General features: G+C 39.1%; 1 protein-coding gene across 1 annotated transcript in view; it reads left to right on the top strand.

The window, feature by feature from the left end:
- cd2ap (CD2-associated protein) overlaps window positions 1-19387 on the top strand; it is a 65875-nt gene that overhangs the window by 20351 nt on the left and 26137 nt on the right. Inside the window, exons 3-10 of the mRNA XM_061812453.1 lie at window positions 7627-7795; window positions 10459-10559; window positions 10961-11087; window positions 12077-12255; window positions 15224-15311; window positions 15432-15526; window positions 18580-18675; window positions 19303-19356. Coding sequence (XP_061668437.1) covers window positions 7627-7795; window positions 10459-10559; window positions 10961-11087; window positions 12077-12255; window positions 15224-15311; window positions 15432-15526; window positions 18580-18675; window positions 19303-19356 — 909 coding nt within the window. The remainder of the gene's footprint in view (window positions 1-7626; window positions 7796-10458; window positions 10560-10960; window positions 11088-12076; window positions 12256-15223; window positions 15312-15431; window positions 15527-18579; window positions 18676-19302; window positions 19357-19387) is intronic.

Raw genomic sequence — 19387 nt, 5'->3', positions numbered from 1 at the left:
GGGGCCGGTTCTGTGCTTTGTGTCACTTCCTGCTTCTTCTCGAAAACAAACCCCTCAAGAGGAATTTCAAAAAGCTGTATACGTCAAAATCATGTTTTGTGATGAAAAAACACAGGGGCCCATATTGACTGCAGTTTTTTCATTAATATCGTACTAAAAATCATCCATTTCTTGACAGTGTCCCTTTAAATAAGAATAAACAATAGATAATAATAAAATTGTACCCAACACTGTACTCTTCTTCATTAACAGTTATGTCTCCATTTTTGTTCTGCTTGATCATCGTTAGTCGTGCAAGTGCACAAATTTCAAAGACCTTGATGGTTATACTCTCCTCTCTCTATTATAGTGTTTTTTTCACTGCGGTCAGGTGAGTAGTTGAAGTCAAGGCAGCCGCGGAGATGATTTTTGATCATACAGTATATCCTACCATAACATGCCGCCTCTCTGCCTACATGCTGTAGGGGCAAGCTTCAAAATAAAAGTTTCAAAAATTACTACATCGGCCATCAATACCACTTTAAGATGTTATTTTGGAGTTTACCTCAGTGGGTATTGCCAGAGATTAATGAAGCCTTAACATTGCATTCAACCCCTGGTGACTGGCTGTTGAGGTTGCAATTCCTTAATCACCAAAACATCCTGTCCACGACGAGGTCTTGTGATGACGTTAGGGGAAACCTGTACAATGTTAATCTGCCCTTCCTGAGCGTACTTTAAAATATTTGACGCCTCATTTAGAGTTGACTGTAGACATAAGCGCACAACATAATTAATTACCCTTGTTTTATATTTAATTACTGAACACATTGTTTTAGAAATTGCCAGTTTAATGTTAACACTGGAAAACTCTAAAAAAGCCTACCTAATAGCGTTGTTGGAATGTCAATGATAAGTATTTTAATCCATCCATCCATTTACTGAGCTGCTTATCCTCATGAGCGTCCCAGGAGTGCTGGAGCCTATCACAGCTGTCATCAGGCAGGAGGTAGGGTACACCCTGAACTGGTTGCCAGCCAATCGCATTGCACATGTAGACAGACAAAAGTCGCACTCACAATCACACCTAGAGCCAATTTAGAGTCTCCAATTAATGCTTGTTTTTGGGATGAGGGAGGAAACCGGAGTGCCTGGGGAAAACACAAGCAGGCATGTGAAAAACATGCAAACTCCACACAGGCATGGCTGCTCCGATTTGCTGTCAAGTATTTAAATAATTTTGGAATTTTATTTTTTCAGGCATTATTTCTAATTTGTGCAACTGGAATTCCTTGGTTTTAGGTTAGTAAATTCATCGCCATGAATGCAGTCACACTAATAATATTTTAACGGGTCTTACATCATACAATTCAAAGATGGTAAATATGAAATAATCACTAAAACTCAACATATCATGAATTTGTGAGGCCAGTTCAAGTTCTGTCAGAGCCACCACAACTCAAATACCTTAGCATCGGCCACTGTGTCGCCGTGTTTTAAATATAAAAAAAATGGCCACGAGCAGGCTCATTTAATCATAGCAGCCACAATCACGAAAATTAGATTAATTGTACAGCTCTTGTGTTATTTAAACCTACTCCCATCAAAGTACTGTGTAGGTTCATTTCAGGCTAAAGTAGTTTAAGATGAATTTGTTTATAGTAGAAATAACTATCCATCCATTTTCTTTTCCTAAGTATCCTCACTAGGGTCGTGGATGTGCTGGATCAAATCGTAGTTATCTTTGGCTGTGGAAATATCTAATAATAAAAAAATATTTAATTCAGTTTCTGGAGAGGTGAACATTTTGTTCAATGGAGACAAAAAGGTTGCATATCTTAGTCACCTTTTTAGGGTTGATTATAACATAACCTTGCAAATGGAGTAGATTGCAGGGGACCTTTGGCTACTTTACCTGAATGAGATGGCGGCACCTACAACTGTACTTTATACTCTTCTGCTGAACACTTGATATGATTTGTTTTAATTTTTATACGAGCTGCCATTTACAATTCTGCTTTACTTAATGGTCCCATATTGCTATAATCTCTGTGCTACCATCTAGTGGACCAAGTTTATTTACTTCAAAGTTCAAATACCAACAATCATCCCTTCATATTTCTGATGTTTACATTTGATTGGTTTGGGAGGGGACATTTTATGACCATCACCAGAGTCACCTGACTTCAAGATTTTGTCTTCAGTTAGTGGACCATGAATGTGTCGTCTCCCTCTGCATATTCAGTCTCTGCAGTGTCTGCTGCTTTTCTCCAGTCTGTAAATCCTTAATAATAAAATAGGTAATCTGTTAAGAAGACTGTGCTTGGATAGTTAATCCAGTAAGAAGCAGTACCTAATGCTCCTTCAACTTTTGTGAGGCTGCCACCATCAGAGAGGTTGTTCTTCACCTCACCTGCTCCCTATTTAATTATTACTGCTAAACAATATGAAATAGTAAAGCCCATTTCATACTCTCTCTGACAATGCCTGCGTTGCATCATGTGACCTACACATTGCCCTGTGCAGCCCTTCTGCGTAGCTTGCCATGAACATGTCTAAATAAAGGTTGCTGCACAGGGATCGCCCAGGAGCTGATCTCTTGTGATTGGCCTGTTTTAGTCACATATTGTGTGGACATAAAACAGGACCTCTCGGGTCAACATATCACCTACGGCGATCAGTTTTGTAGTATTATTAAATGCATCATCTGGTCATTTAGGTCCACTTGTTCAAGCATACACACTTCCAAGGTCGCTATTGTTGTTGCTTTGTTCCTTGTCAAAGAAAGAAAAGTAAGTAAAACTGACTGGAAATGACAAAAATGTGCTGAGGAAACTCCACCCTTTGTCGTCCTAGCCCATACCAGCTATAGTGACCCTTCTGACCTACAGAAGGACTGCAGCATATTTAAAAAAGTGTGTGCGTTGGTTGTCCTGGAGTATAAAGGAAAACTACTTGCGGGAGAGCCGCACTGATGTCAGCACGATTGCTGCATGTGTGGGTATAAAGAAGCATTTATAGACTAAACTTCGGTCTGTCTTGACCATGATTAACATGCATCTTCGTAAAGTATCCTTAGGTAATGTCACATGCATCTTTGGTCTAGATCATGGTTCGATCATGGTTCATGGCGTTACCATATCACTAAAGAAAGGCTACATAGCAAACTGAGAGCTTGTTAGCTAAGTTAGCTATAGACATGGCAATTATTTATACACATGTGCAATCCAACCAACAATTTGAAACTATGAAAACTGTACCTGTATCTTTTTTGTGTGGATGTGTGGATCACAGTTTGTGTGTGAGTAGTTTTTTCTGTTTATTTTTTATTTTTTTTTAACAAAGTTGGCACAACCTATCCATACATACGCACTCACGGATCCGTGTCCACACACACACACACACACACGCATTCACGCGAGCACACACACACACACACACACTGAACTTCCTTTTTAATGGAAGAGCAAAGTCAGCGTATGTGAACCAGGAACCAGATAGTAAACCCAGTCATTGTTTAGTGAAATAGTGTTCCTACACTAACACTGTCATGGCTTCAATTTTGAACGGAATTGATGTCCTGTATGGTTCATGAAAAATAAGATTGTTTCTTCACAACAATCTTAACAAAACAGTGACTCTTCCATTCTAATCCATGAAAAATTATTATAATTATTGTTAAATATTAAAAATTACTAAGCATATTGCCAAATCTCTTCAGTGCACTTATTTTCACTACCATGCAGGTATACCCATCAGTTATCCACCTCAATTTGAAATGATGAGTTAAAGATGTTATTTAATGATAGATGACTGATTATACTGTCGCCACAACGGAACGGCTGTCGAGTGTTGGCCTCACAGTTCTGAGGACCAGGGTTCAAATCCTGGCCCCAGGTGTGTGGAGTTTGCGTGTTCTCCCCCATGCCTGTGTGGATTTTCTCTGGGTGCTCTGAAGAATGGAGACTGCGCTTAGCTATTGCTAAGGAAGCAAGTGCAGGTAGCCGTTGCTTGCGATAAATTCCTGCTTGGCGTCCTTGCCTTTCTGCTCTTTCAAAGTTAGGAAAAGGCCACTATGTGTATTTTTATCACAAAGCACAACGCCACAGTTGCTGCAAGTTCTGATAGATTGTGGACTTGGGATAATCACTGGAGGAATATTCATCAGAGCTGTTGCCCAAGAATTGAATATTCATTTCTATAAACACAAGATGTCTCCAAAGGTGTTTCAGACAGTTTGGCAGTTCATCCAACTGGGCTCACAACCACAGACTCCGTGTAACCATACCAGTCAAAGACCTCCACATCCAGCATGTTCACCACCAAGATCTGAGACAAGCCCCCTGGACAGCTGCTGCAACAGTCTGTTTGCATCACCAAATAATTTCTGCACAAACTGTTCCAAAGAAGCTCATCTGTATGGTTGTTGTGCTTATGACTAGATGCTCATTGACTTGACTGCACTTCGTGGTCGTAACTGACTTGTGTATGCGAATCCTCACATTCATTGGTGTCTGGAACTTAAGAGAGGTGTTCTCTTCTTGGATGAATCCTGGTTTTCACTGTTTAGGGCAGATGGCAGACGTGTGTGTGTGTGTGTGTGTGTGTGTGTGTGTGTGTGTGTCATGTGTGTGTGTGTCGTGTGTGTCGTGTTGGTGAGCGGTTTACTGAAGTCAACGTTATGGAATGAGTGACCCAAGATGGCTGTGGGGTTGCAGGGGTGTCAAACACATTTTTGTACTGGTTCACGTTGTAGTTAAGAGTTCCCTCAGAGGGCCATTACGACTGTGAATCCATAGAAATCGTTTATCACCTCATATATTGCATATACAATACTGTAGATGAATAATAAATTCTGCAATCAGAAGTTAAGGATTCAGTATCTGGAAAAACAACAACAAATAAAGGGCAAATGGTAGAAAAAACAATCTTGCCATAGTTTAACAACACGGTGGCGCAGCTGTAAGGCATTGGCCTCATAGTTTTGAGGTTCAGTGTTCAATACCGACACTGTCTTTGTGGAGTTTGCATGTTCTCCCCGTGCCTGTGTGGGTTTCCGGACACTCCAGTTTCCTCCCACATCCCAAAAACATGCAACATTAATTGGGCACACTAAATTGTGATTGTGAATGCAAATGTTGTCTCTATGAGCATTGTGATTGGCTGGCAACCAGTTCAGAGTGTGCCCTGCCTTCTGCCCATTGACAGCTGAGATAGGCACCAGCACTCCTGCGACCCTTGTGAGGTGAAGCGGATAAGAAAATGGATGGATGGATGGACGATTTAAAATTTTGGTACAGCAAGGATCACAAGAGTTAATGCACATGATTTGCTTCCATGGCCACATAAAGCGACGTGGCAGGCCAGAACTGGCCTCCTGGGTCTTGAGTTTGACACCTGTGAGTTATGGTAAGGGCAAGCGTATATTCTGGGCAAAAAACAGGTGCATTTAATTGATGGCATTTTGAATACACAGAGATACTGTGATGAGATCCTGAGCCCCATTATTGTGTCATTCATTCATGACCATCACCTCATGTTGCAGCATGAAAATGCGCACCCCCACGTTGCAAGGTTCTGTAGACAATTTCCAGAAGCTGAAAACGTCCCAGTTCTTGCATGACCAGCATACTCCCTGGACACCTCAATGATTGAGCATGTTTAGGATGTTCTGGATCAGCATATACGAGAGCGTGTTTCAGTTCCTGCCAATATCCAGCAACTTTACACTTTGCAAAGAGAAGTGGACAAACATTCCACAGGGCACAATCAACAACCGATCAGCTCTATGAAAAGAAGACACGTGGAAATGTGTGAGGCAAATGGTGGTTACACCACATGCTGACTAGTTTTCTGACCCATTCCCTTGCTCCTCTCCCCAGATCCCCACATTCAAGCAAAACTGCACATTTCTGAATGGCCTTTTATTATGGTCAGTCTAAAGCACACAAACAAAGCAAACTTACTGTATTTACATAGCATATTTCATACACAAGTTGAATCAATGTGCTTTAATTAAAAACATTAAAAAGAAAAAAAATAAACATTTAAATCACAGAGGGGGAAAATATACAATTAAAAGTACAGTGTAAGAAATGCCATTTAAAATAAACATACACAAAAAAGCATGAGGGAAAAAAAAAAAAGAATTCACTATTCTGGCTTTGGGCTCTGTGCTCCACTATTTGACCTGGGTCCATCAAGCTCAGAGCGCTACTGTGTTTATCTACCATAAGCATTTTCATTTATTCAGGACCCGAACCAGATATTGATTTATAGATTGGGAGTGCAACTTCTGTTTAAATCTGTTCTGAAGTTGCCTGGAAGCCAGCATAAAGACTTTAGAATCGAGGTATTATGCTCTGACCTCTTTGTTCCGATCAGAACCTGAGCTGCAGCATTCTGAATGAGCTGCAGCTGTTTAATGCTCTTTTTAGGGAGTCCATCATCCTGTCTAATCAGCATTTTGGTATCCCACACCTGTGAGTCGGGATGGATTATCTCAACAAAGGAGAAATGCTCACTAACATAGATTTAGACAGACTCGGAAACAATACTGTATTTAAGGGAAATGGCCTTTTGTGTATGAAGAAAAAAAATCCATTCTTTGACTTCTGTTCACAGAAAATGGTTGCAAAAACAAAACTGTTGCATTTATATTTTTGTTGACTGTATGTTTGAAACAGACCTTTAAGTATAGTGGTGCATTGAAAAGGCTTTGACATCATCGTCATCACCATCTTCTATGATAATTGAGGTTGTCAGAGGCTGTTGGTTCTCATGATGTCACAGAGTGACTGCAGTAACAATGCATTTTAGGAGGGATCTTTCCCTGATCGTAGTGGGTTTACTTTTACTGTCTAAGCTAAAGCTACAGGTGAGGTAAGATGGAATTTGAAACAAGTTATAACAAATGGTTTTGGATCCCGTCTTTTACATAGTATAATAAGAATAAAGTGTCAGTGATCTGTGTGTGATAAAAGGCTATCTAATGCGAGCCAGTCTGGTAGCCAGTCAGTAGGGTTTTCCATCAACTGACAGTATAAATTGGCGATTTTTAAAATGATGTGAGTCTTGTATTTAAATATTCAATGTGAATAATTTTTTAAAAAAGTTTGTCTAGTTTTACAGTAAACTCCCAACTGAGTTGTCAATAAGTAAATATGTCAATAAATATTATCGTGACAAATAAATTCAAAGCACTGTTACATTTTTATTACTCGCCAAACCCTAGTAAATATTTCATTCAAGTCAATTAGTTATTAGTCAATTTCATTGAAAAAGCCGAGCGTCAATTCACAGCCAAAGTTATATAGTCACTTTACACATTGAAAAGGTCAGAAACCACACTTCTCATTCATTGTATGTGAAGGTAAAAACAAAAAATCAAATCCCTATATGCAAGCAGTTGCTGATGGAGCCAAGAATAAAAACTCCCTAGGGAGGAACCTCAAATAGTAATAGAAGCTCTTCGGCAACTATAGATGTCATTTATTTTGGGAAATTGAGATATACATTAAACCCCAAATGGTGGAAGAGCTTAAAAAATGTCAGCAACAGATACGAAGAGAATTTCCAAATGAAATGTTTAACCCTATAATCAATTTTGTACTGAATATTCATGTTCTGTGCTTTCTATTCTCAAAGGAAATAAAACAGGAGGCCAAGGAAGCAAGAACTGACCCCAAAGAGGAATCTGCACAGCCTCTGAAGAGGGAGAAGTCGATTGGGAATGTTGCCAACTTGGTTCAGAGAATGAGTACTATTGGTATCCCAACAGGTGGTTTCCAGCCACGACCATCAGCCCCCACAAAAAGTAAGAAATATTGATTTTTTTTTTTTTTTTTTTTTTTAAAATACATGAAAAAAATCAAAAGATAATTTGTTTCTTACATAAATGCGTTGGAAAAAATTTTGTGTATTGTATGTAAATAGTTTTAAGAATACTGCTGACTTTTCTCTGTGTAGCAATGTGCCATAAATGGTAGTTTCTCTCTGCCAGCGACTATGATCAGTTCAGTCGAACGTATACTTAACCTATAGTCCCCAATAGTTAGGCTAGACTTCAGCAACTCTGTGACCCTAAACAAGATAAACATAGCACAGTGGACTTTTACGGTTTAGCCAGGATTTGTCTGCATAAACTGATGAATAACCCGAGGGGTTACTTGGGTACTTCAGTAACTGGTTAAGGTTACTTAAAAGATACTAAACTGGTACCGTAATTTCTCGAGTATAATGCGCCCTGAAGTATAATGCACACCCCCAAAGTTGACCTAAAAATCAGGAAAACCCTTCTCCCAATGTACAATACGCAGTACCAATTTGGACATGCTTGTCCTGGTCCCTGCAATTGTTAGAACAGAATCCCTCAACCAATTAAAATAAATGGCCAACGTGGCATAACATTTTATTAATACTGTTAACAGATATTACAGTCTTAAATAATTAAACTATTTTACACTGTTTAACTTAATTTTTTTTCCCATTACATATTTGTGCATAAAACATTTCTGCATAGTGAAGTCTACATGACACATCCTTGGTCAAGACTTCAAAAGAAGCATCGGACTCATCTCCAATCTGAAAAATATCCATTGTAGCTACCTTTGTGGCTTACTGTCAAAATCATCATTGATGACTTGTTCCAGTTCTGATGCCTCCTGCATTCATGAACAGTGATCCCATCTTCCTGCCACAGCACTTCATCCTCTGTGCCATCCATGGCGTTTGTGAGGAAATATTTTTTTAATCCTAAGAGTCTTGGTTCCCTTTATTCCTCGTTGCTGTCAGCACTTTGAGGGGAAGATCCACCGCGCTAACAGCACAGCCTCTTGTCCCCATTCGGCTACAATCTTCATAGCATCAGGTTGGTATAAAAACGAGAGCCCAAACTACATAGAAATCAGCGTAATGGGCATTTTTAAAAACATGAGCATTTCAATTGTGTGCGCTATTTATTTATTTTTTTAATGATTGTACGATCGTACTATGTAGTTTCAGCTCACGTTGTTTTGCTTCCTTCATTGGCCGGAGTGATGACACACTTCTTTTAAAAGTGGCTGCACAACTAACTGTTGTAGTCGACATTTTTTTGTCTTCGTTTAAGTTAAGGCAAACTCACGGGCAGTCGTTTCTGATGTTTGGTCCAGTCTCCACAAATATGCTATGCTAACGATCATAAAATGCAAAGGCCCCCCCCCCCCCTCGACCAGGAGGTCAGAGTTCAGGTTGGTGGTGCACATTACCGTAATATATATAAATGTGTAACATTAGACATCGAATATCATATCGAAATTTCTATGTATACTTTTTTTTCACAACTCGATGTACCTGTATGTGACTATACAATGTGATCATATTTTTTATTTTTCATCCACACCTAAATATAATGCGCTCTATTGACTTTTTGAAAATATTTTGTATCTTTTGCATATCTCAGGTCATCTTGTTCAGCTCTGGTTTTATAAGACTAGAGAGTCATTTATAACTGTATGCAATAGAGATGGGCCTGATAATTGTAACGATTACTTGTTAAATAAGAATTTGTCGATAGTGAGGAATTATTTACTGATTATTCTAGTAGCAATTGAGGCAACATAGAGTGTGCTGTTTTGCTTTTAAGAAGGACAAAACATCACATTATCAGTTATGGGAATCAAACCTACAGATACCTCAATATACAAATTCAAATACGTTTTCCAATACTTGATAAGGATATTTAGGAAAATTGCCTACTCCTTCCTAGTCAGAAGTGCGCGGGTTAAAATTCTACAAGAAACTGTAATACTTTGAACAAGATCACAAATTCTTTGAAAATATATATTTTCTGTTGTTTTCCAGAATTATTTGTCAAATTTTGGTCAGTGTTGATTTTTAGAATTGACTATTTTTAATGATTTTTAGAATAAGCCTGAAATACTGTCTAATTCGAGATTATACATTTTGCACACTATAGTAAGCAGGTTTTTGCAAAGACCCACAAACACGTATTGATAATTATGCAGACAATTCTAATGTACCGGTTTTAATTTTAATACATTGCTGTTTTTCTTTTTCATAATATTTTGTTGAGTATCTTGACAGGTATGAATTAATCATTTATCAGGAGGTGAAAGTAATTTGTGATCAAGACCAAGTTGGTGCAGGTTTTACACACCCTTGTTGTACCACTTGACTGGCTTTGTCCTGGGGCAGTTAAAGTTAGTACATAGTTTTGTGACTTTTTTTTTTTTTTTTGGACCTATGCTTGATCAGGTTATATGTGTGGTCTCCCACTAAAACTTCACGGGTATCATTATTTTTTCCTTTTTCTTTGTCCTGCTTACATTTCCTACAATTTACACTTGCACTGTTTGCTTTCTCATACCGTCCCCTTTTTTGAAACCTAGAGGACCTGCAGGTATGGACATGTAAAAAAGTATACAACTGAAGCTACACAGCCGGTTTGTTTCATATCTATCAACCTTCTTTTCACAGAGCTGAAGAAGAGACAGTGCAAAGTATTCTTTGAGTATCAGCCACAGAATGAAGATGAGCTGGAATTAAAAGTTGGTGATATTGTAGACATCACTGAAGAGGTATTTCTTCTATGTAGTTTCTCAGATGCAATGGGCTCCATCAAATGTACTCTGTAATCTGTATTTAGTAATGAAAGACAAAAAAACTAAGGCAAAATACTGTTTTGCGTGTTGTATTTGCTGAGCAGTATCACTGGTTTTATAGTAGCAAGTTGTAAAAGGTTATTAGTAACCTTTTAGTGTGATTGCGAAAGAAGGTAGTGAGAGTCAGAGGATACGGGTTGTTAGGCTAAAATTTCTTTTTCACTTCTGAAAAAACAAGTTTCCTGCAGCTATTCGTTTCAATAATCTTGAAGACTTCACAAGATATAGAAAAGTAATAGCTAGCTGTCAACAGAAATGTAAATTGAGTAGCTGGCACTTTCAAAGCAGTAAACCTAATTTATCTGTTAATGTTTTAGGTTGAAGAAGGCTGGTGGAGTGGTGTCATTAATGGCAAGTCAGGACTTTTCCCATCCAACTTTGTCAAAGAGGTGGAAGTAACGAAAGAAGACGGAGACTCAAACGACAGTACGGCAGATGAGGCTGGTATGAGTCAAGACAACAAATGCTTAAAAAATTGCCTAAGCCACCCTTACTGAATGTACACCGTCACAGAACCAGCGCTAACTGAATTCCAACACTTTCTTGGGGCACTCTGTTAAATCCAATACATGAGAGATTTTTTTTTTAAGGGTTTGTATCTTTTTTCTTTTTTAAAAGGTAATTGTGATTTAAAAGATGTGCAGGCATCAGCAGAACGACATTGTCCCGATTGTCATGTTAAGTTTGGGTGTATGGTTGCTGTTTCATCGTGTTCAATCACAGCACGCCCCACCACAATATGGCTCGATCCATCATACTACGGTGTACCATTGTGCAAATGATTTAAGAAGGGAAGGCTTATTAAGCCAGGCAATGCAGGAGAACCTCTTGCAAGTCTGATGTGGACAAAAGTGCTCCATAGCGGTCTGGTGTCTGCGCTTCATGTATTAAGCCTCGATAAAATATAAAAGACATATCAAACCTTGATCAAAATGTGATTGGCCAAGAAGGAACGTCCTGAAATCTGTGGTAGATGTTGGACTTATCCAGAGTGTCTGCCCTTGACCCTTTGGGACCCTTACCCCATTGCCAATCATGTATACCTTTAGAGGCAGTAAAAAAAAAGGGAAAAATCGGCCAAAATCCCATTGTGAACAATGTCTCAGGAAGACAGGGGCTGTTGTAGCATCTGGTAACATAATGTTAATCAAGCATAGTGACTGGAAGATAAGGGTGCAGCTAAGTCAGACCTACACTTGATGGCGCTGTAATTTACATTTTTATTTTGCTGCTTCATCTTCATTGGTTGGGTGGGAAAGATCAGTATGTTTGTTACATATAATAGGGACAAAACTAAACATTTTCATGAATTTAAATGATTATCCACAATCATAGGAATAGTGTCCTTTGAAACACCAGCATCGAAAGCTGAAAAGGTGTTGTACTGTTCTTGATTACATTTTCCATTTTCCCTGATTGCATCTCCTCAACAGATGGACAAGGTGTTGAAAACTCAGGTACCTTGTCCTCGCCACAGCCTGCTTCGGGCAATGGAGCCATTGTCCAGCCCAAAAAAATCCAACGCATCGGTTTTGGTGATATTTTCAAAGAAGGGTCAGTAAAATCAAAGGTTCGAATCCCCAATCTGGATACAGGAGAAAAGAAAGAAAATGTGAGTTTGATTGCAGTGATACATCATTTTTTTACTTTCTAATTTGTATAGGATATAAAAAGAAACTGCAAACAGCATGGATTTAAAAAAAACAAAACAAAAAGTTGTAGTGTAATTTAATTCTATTAGCCACATTTTTGTAAATGTTTTTTGACAGCGAGACAACAAAGATTTATAGATATGTAGTATAAAATGCGTGCTGTAAGAAGTTGAGCAAAAGTACTGCCTTTAGACCTTTAGGATTTGCATTTTGTCATTATTTTAATTTTCTTTTTGTTTGTTTTGCAACTTTTTTTTTTTTGGTCAATTTTAATGTCTATCCATCCAGCGGCACAGTGGCACAACTGTAGAGTGTTTGCTTCACAGTTCCGAGGACTGGGGTTGAAATTCCAGCCCAGCCTGTTTGGAGTTTGTATGTTCTCCCTGTGCCTGTGTGGGGTTTTATCTGACCCCTCCGGTTTCCCCCCACATCCCAAAAACATGCATTCATTGGACACTCTAAATTGCCCCTAGGTGTGATTGTGAGTGCGACTATTGTCTGTCTCTTTGCCCTACGATTGGGTGGCAATGGGTTCAGGGTGTACCCTGCCTATATTGCCCGATAACAGCTGGGATTGGCTCCAGCACTCCCGCGACCCTTGGTGAGGGATCTATATCTATCCCTCCATTATCTGAGCCGCTTATCTTCACAAGGTTCGCAGGTACACCTGAGCCTATCCCTGCGATTTTCAGGCAGGAGGCGGGGTATACCCCCAACGTTTGCCAGCCAATTGCAGGGCACTTTGAAACAAAGAAACAGTCACTCACAATCACACCTAAGGGAAATTTTGAGTCTGCATGTTTTTGGGAGTGCCTGGAGAAAACCCACGCAGACACTGAGAGAGCATGCAAACTCTACATGGATGGGGCTGAGATTTGAACTCTGGTCCTTGAAACTGTGAGGTAGACGCTCTAACCTTTTACACCGTGCCATCACCAACCACTGGACTGGCCATTTGGTACAAGGCCGTGCTTTACTTTAAAAAAAAAAAAAAAATCTACACATTTACTATACAGTAGAGTAAAAGGTGCTTGTGAGTTCGACATTGGGACAGTTGTCTTTTTGATAATGGAAAAAATGTTCTGGAAAATGTTCAATGCAAAATATCTTGGCCTGGAACACGCCTTCAGAATATGTAATGAATGTACTTACCTTGACAAACCACGATAATTACACAAGATTTGCCTGTTCTGTTTCTAAAACTGCCTCACTCTCTCTTTCTATGTTGCGCTCTTTTTTTTTTCTTCAACAGCCATTATTGTATCTATTAACAAATAAATAACTCTTCTACCATTCTCTGCTACTCGCACACTGCTCCTAACCCCAACCTCACTAGTACATATCTCTTAATCTGGATCCTCTTTTTTCACTGAGTTGGATTTTTTTCCACTTGGCATTGAATGGTCCACATGATTCTTATACGGTATTACAAATCACCTGGCTTTCTTCTGTCTAGCTTTCAACAGTTGCAATTGAGGTTTTCCATCCATCCATCCATCCATCTTCTACCGCGTTTCGGGGTCAGGTCGCGGGGGCAGTAGCTTTAGCAGGGTTGCCCATACCTTGGTTTCCCAGACCAATTTCATCCAGCTCTTCTGGGGGGATCCTGAGGTGTTCCCAGACCAGCCGAGAGACGTACTCAGTGTGTCCTGGGTTGTCCCTGGGGTCTCTTTCCAGTGGGACGTGCCCAGAACACCTCAACAGGGAGGCATCCGGCAGGCATCCGAATCAGATGCCCCAGCCACCTCATCTGGTTCCTCTCAATCCGGACGAGCAGTGGCTCGACACTGATCCCCTCCTGGATGACCGAGCTTCTCACCCTATCTCCAAGGGAGACCCCATACACTCTGCGGAGGACACTAATTTCACCCACTTGTATCCAGTGAGCATTGGAGATCACGGCTTGATGAAGCCAACAGAACCACATCATCTGCAAAGAGCAGATGTATTGCTGAGGTCACCAAACCGGACCCCCTCTACGTCTCGGCTGTATCTAGAGATTCTGTCCATAAAAGTTATGAACAAAATTGGTGACAAAGGGCAGCCTTGTCGAGTCCGACTTACTGCCGGCAATGTGGACCATGCTTTGTTTGGTCCCTCACCTAGAACCTGTTTGTCATGGGAAACCCTAACAGGGGCGTGAAGCCCCAGAGAGCTTAGTTCCTAGGATCATCGGGATGCAGAAACCCCTCCACCACGATAAGGTCAGGGCTCATAGAGGGGTGAAGGTTTCCCTTATCATGAATTCAAAAGCAAACTTCATATCAGTTATCAGCCCTGTCAAGTCTGGATTAGTTCATCTATCCATTTCCTTTGCCACTCATTTTCTCCTGTGTCATTAAGATGAAGCCTATACCACCAGATCTAAGTTCGTTAGGTACACCCTGAACTGATCTACTCTTTAGTCTGGCACAGAGAAGGAGTTCCATCCACCAGCTATTGATGATGGCCGCCTTAAAGTTTTATATTAAAAATAAATAGAGTGAAGTGTTTTTTTTGCCTTATTTCACATTTATTTTATGTCTGAACTGTAGTAGTATTAGTCATAGCAGTTTTGTTCTCAGCTATCAACATGTGATAAGTGACAAGGTGACTGAAAAAGTTGAGATGTAGCCGTTAACCCATTCCTCAGATTAGGCCAATTTATCATGTAGGAATCATTCATGTCCCCCAAATACAAAAGAAATTAAACCAATATTTGAAAAACATTCTGTATTTTTGTACAACCCAAGTTCAAAGTTTCTTCCCTATTCAGATGCTGTTTCTCCCGTTTCGTCATCAAACTGACAATTTTATAATTAAAACCACCATTTATGAAAACATGATCCATTCATTTCAACTTTTTTTAGTTAGGTTCTCCATATGATGTCCCTTGTCCATTCATTTCCTACAAATCATTTCCGTCATGTTTTGTTTGCTTCATTTTAGCCAATCCCTTCATTACCATCAGTTGCAAAGCCTCCCTTTCCCAACATGACAGAATTGCAGAAGGGTGATGGAGAGAGCAACTCCAAAGGTAAAATACATCACAGCCTTTTGTACAGTACATGTACTGTACTACTGGTACATGCACATGCAGTGCTTTGTACATGTACTTCCCCCTCTGACTATCCCCATTCTCTGTCTGTATCCAAAGCTAAAGAATTCTGTAAGGTCACCTTTGCTTTTGAAGCTACAAATGAGGATGAATTGACTTTGCATGAGGATGACATCATCACTATTATAAGCAAGGTAAGAGGTATCGTAACAAGATGTCTGATTGCACAAAAATACAAATGGCTTACCGTTTAGGTTATTATTTAATCCTTATTAAAAAAAAAAAAAAAGGTCACTGTACTTACTGTAATATGTTACCAGTGGCTCTTCAGGCTCTCTAAAAGGTTGCGCTTTGTGTGTACATGAAACGGTTTGGAAAAATGTCTGCCATGACTGTAGATTTACCTGTTGGGCTGTGACCATGATAAACACTAAAATCACATAACTCAAACAAGGTTAATTAAAAAAAACGACAAAACACATCTGTGCAGTTGCCAAGTTTGGTGGTCTGTTTGATATTTTGTAAGTTGCAGGTTGCATATTCGAGCATCATGTTCAAAATTTATGATAAGAAATTTGTGTGATGACACATTGGCCAATTTTATATTTGGTAATTTTTCTTTTAAAAAAATAAATTTTATATACATATTTATTTATTTTTGGAACCTCTTTGCTCCTCACTTTAGATGTTAGTGCTTCCTACTGGATATGCCATCGAGTAGACAAGGACAATATGAGGAAGGAGGAGGGTCTAAAGTTTGGAGGAATTGAACATCTCAATAACGGCATTTCGGAGAGGTGACAATTGAAGAATCAATGGTCTTTATCTCTGAATATTAATGGCGCTACAAATCCACTTTGTGTGAAGTGGCATTAAATTACTATCAAAACAGTTACTCTTCACAAATCCAGTCTTGAGCAGACTTCTCAAACCCAGCAACCCTCTGCCCATCACAGCAATTATTCGCAGACCATGGTCCAAGAAATCTTCTGTGCTTGAGTGAATGTCACCTCCCACTGAACATTTTATGGTCATTGAAGAATTAGTTTGCAAATCTGCTGCCACCAAGTACACCTAATATGCTCGAGCAATAAAAAATTATTGCTGCCTAGTTTACACTTAATCCCAACAGCAGTCACTCACATTTGAAAAATGTACGGGTGTGGTCAGTTTTGCTCGCAGATAAAGTTGCGGGTGTGATTAGGGATGGAATCTCAATACCTTAAAATAATTTACTGGATTAATATACCATAACTGTAAATTAAAAATGAAATAAACAAATGCATAACTAATGTAGAAAACAAAAATTTCAAACTCAGAAATAATAATTTCCAATTTCAACTGATATTAGTAGAACATGATATAGAACGGTATTTCAAATTTTTCATAAATAAAAATTCTTGATCTGACAAACAACCTGAAGAAAAGTTAAATGCACTGGCCTGTCAAGGAATGAACACGAACGTTCTATGCCCGCAATATTTAGAAAATGGTGAGAGTTTAGTTCAACATAATCTGTGTTAGTGGCAAGTGTACTAACCCTTTTGCATGCATGCATTGCCGCAACTGCCATAAACAGCAGGCCAGCTTGCTAGAACGCGCCTTTATGTGCTTGCGCTCGATGTATTGGCCACACTGAATCAATCGAGGAGGTGGATTGCCTTTTTTTTCTTTTTTTTTTTGGGGACGCCTTCACATGATCAAACAAAACTGCCTCGTGATCAACGCATTGAGCACCCCTGGTATAACTGAATTTCCTTTGACATGGCTCATTATGTTGATGACTTTAGACGTGAATGCGCTCGCAGTACGTGAAGCAGCTCGGAACATGTGGTTTTGGCAGCACTTTGGTACATGCTCAGTACGGTTGACTTGCATTTCTTTTTTCCGGGTGAATAGTGATTGTTTAGGAACAGGCTTGTTTTGTTAACGTTTATGAAATAAACACGTAAATTCATGTCAAGATTACACAAAATAAGCGGCGTCTTTCAATATCTACTTTTTCTATTCGTAACACATTTTATGCGTGTGATTTTTCGTGCTCAACTGTGCAGATTTGCGAGTGCGATGGCGCGTGCATGCGAACGCGCTTGTCAAATGTGATTGACTACAATGGTATTCAAAACTTGACCTTTTTTCGTTGTGAGTGAATATTATGGGGAAGATGAATCTTTTACCTGAAAATGACACACTATACTTTTTTTTTTTAAATTTACATTGTTAGGACATTTTGAGTTTAATGGCCAAAATTCTTTATCCCCTTTCTCAACACATGCACATTCCAGTGTTGATTAGAAAGCTATAGATCCATATCTGCCATAAATGTTAAATATGGCTAGTGGGGGAGATATATATATATATATATAATTATCTAAATAGGCAAAAGCCATTCATTCATTATTAATACATTTTAAATGACTGAGTTAAAAATTTTGCTTAACTGTGTTATATTGAGTTTAATCCCTTTAATAATTGCATCGGAATCTAGTAAAAATTATAAGCAGTTTTTCAATTCAGATTTTGCACGACAAATCAATATACAACACCTCACAAGTATGTTTATTTCAACACTTATTTTATTTATATCTTTCAAAAAGACAATACTTTTATAGTTTTTGCTGGCATCATAAGTTTTGCACACTCAGTTACTTGTCCCATTCATCATGTCAGTCCTTCTTAACTGGACTATAAAAATGTGAAGAGTTTGTTTTCAAAACGCGACGTAGGGATTTTTTTCAGATTTACGAAACTCGCGCCAAAATTATCCAGCTCCGAATGGTAGTGGTTTGGCGCGAGTTTCGTAAATCTGAAAAAAATGCCTATGTCGCGTTTTGAAAACAAACTCTTCATGTATTTGTCATGGAATCCAGTTGTTACATTGGGTACAGTTCTCTCATACTGAATACATGATGCATCACACGACACATCGTGGTAAATAAATAGGATTGTTGATTTCCACAAAAATTACCTTCTTCTAAAAGAATTGTAACTCATTGACACTGAACTACATCACAGTTGTCAAGGTCATACAGCAGTTTTTAAGAGAGGTCTCCCTTGAAACTAGGGTTGCCCGGGTCAGGCAAAGAGTTTGAGTCAAATAAATGAGACAAAAAGAATAAAGGATGACAGGGCTCAACCAGGTACATGCAACCCTTGATTTGGTTTTAATTGCTTCCAGATTTCTATCATTTCTTGACCAATGTAAGTGTTTTGACAATTCTGTTTCCCCTCCACTGGCCTCCAATAGAACACAGGAGAGCCCGGGTGGTGGCGAGGGATGATTGGAGGAAAAGAAGGCGTCTTTCCTGACAACTTTGTAGTCATGCTGTCAGAGACAGAAGAGGTGAGGTCACAATATTTTACTGTTTAACTTTTCAACATTTTTAGAAATACAGAGAAGATACTTGGTGGTATATTGCAACTACAAAAACATTTGCCTACAAGAGCTGCAGTATTTATATGAAAGTTGCATTCCTACAATCAATCCATTTTCAATACTGCTTATCCTTAGAAGGGTCGCGGTCGTGCTGGCACCAATGACAGCTAACTCTGGGCAAGAGTCGGGGTACCACCTGAAGTGGTCACCAGCCAATTTCAATGGGACATAAAAAAACGTTATCACTCCTTTACCCCTTTGGACAAATAACTGCATCAGGCCTGTGACCCATTAACTTCATCAGACTGTACTGTACACGTTGTAATGTTTTTCCAGCCATTTACTGCAGCCTCTTTAGTTCTTGTTTTTTGGGTTTTTTTTCCCTCCAGTTTCCTCTTCAAGAGGTAAAATCAATTCTGTATTTGGTTAAGATCCAGTGTTTGAGTTGGCCATTCTAACACCTTCCCCTTTTCCCCCCGATTAAATCCTTTGTCATCTTTGCAGTGTGTTTTGGGTCATTGTTGCATGATGAAGATTCTACCAGCTAGTTGCAATTTTCTTAAACCACATTGATTTCAAAATGATCTCTTTCAGGCTTTCATTTCTAGAGAGTCACGCAAGTCCTCACTGAAGCAAGACTCTGAAGAGGTAAGATTCCAGCTACGTCCTTCATAAAAAT

Source organism: Syngnathoides biaculeatus, chromosome 23, assembly GCF_019802595.1.
Source record: "Syngnathoides biaculeatus isolate LvHL_M chromosome 23, ASM1980259v1, whole genome shotgun sequence".
In the NCBI taxonomy this organism is placed as follows: Eukaryota; Metazoa; Chordata; class Actinopteri; order Syngnathiformes; family Syngnathidae; genus Syngnathoides; species Syngnathoides biaculeatus.
Note: the sequence above shows the minus strand (reverse complement) of the source record. Positions and strands in the feature narration are given on the sequence as shown.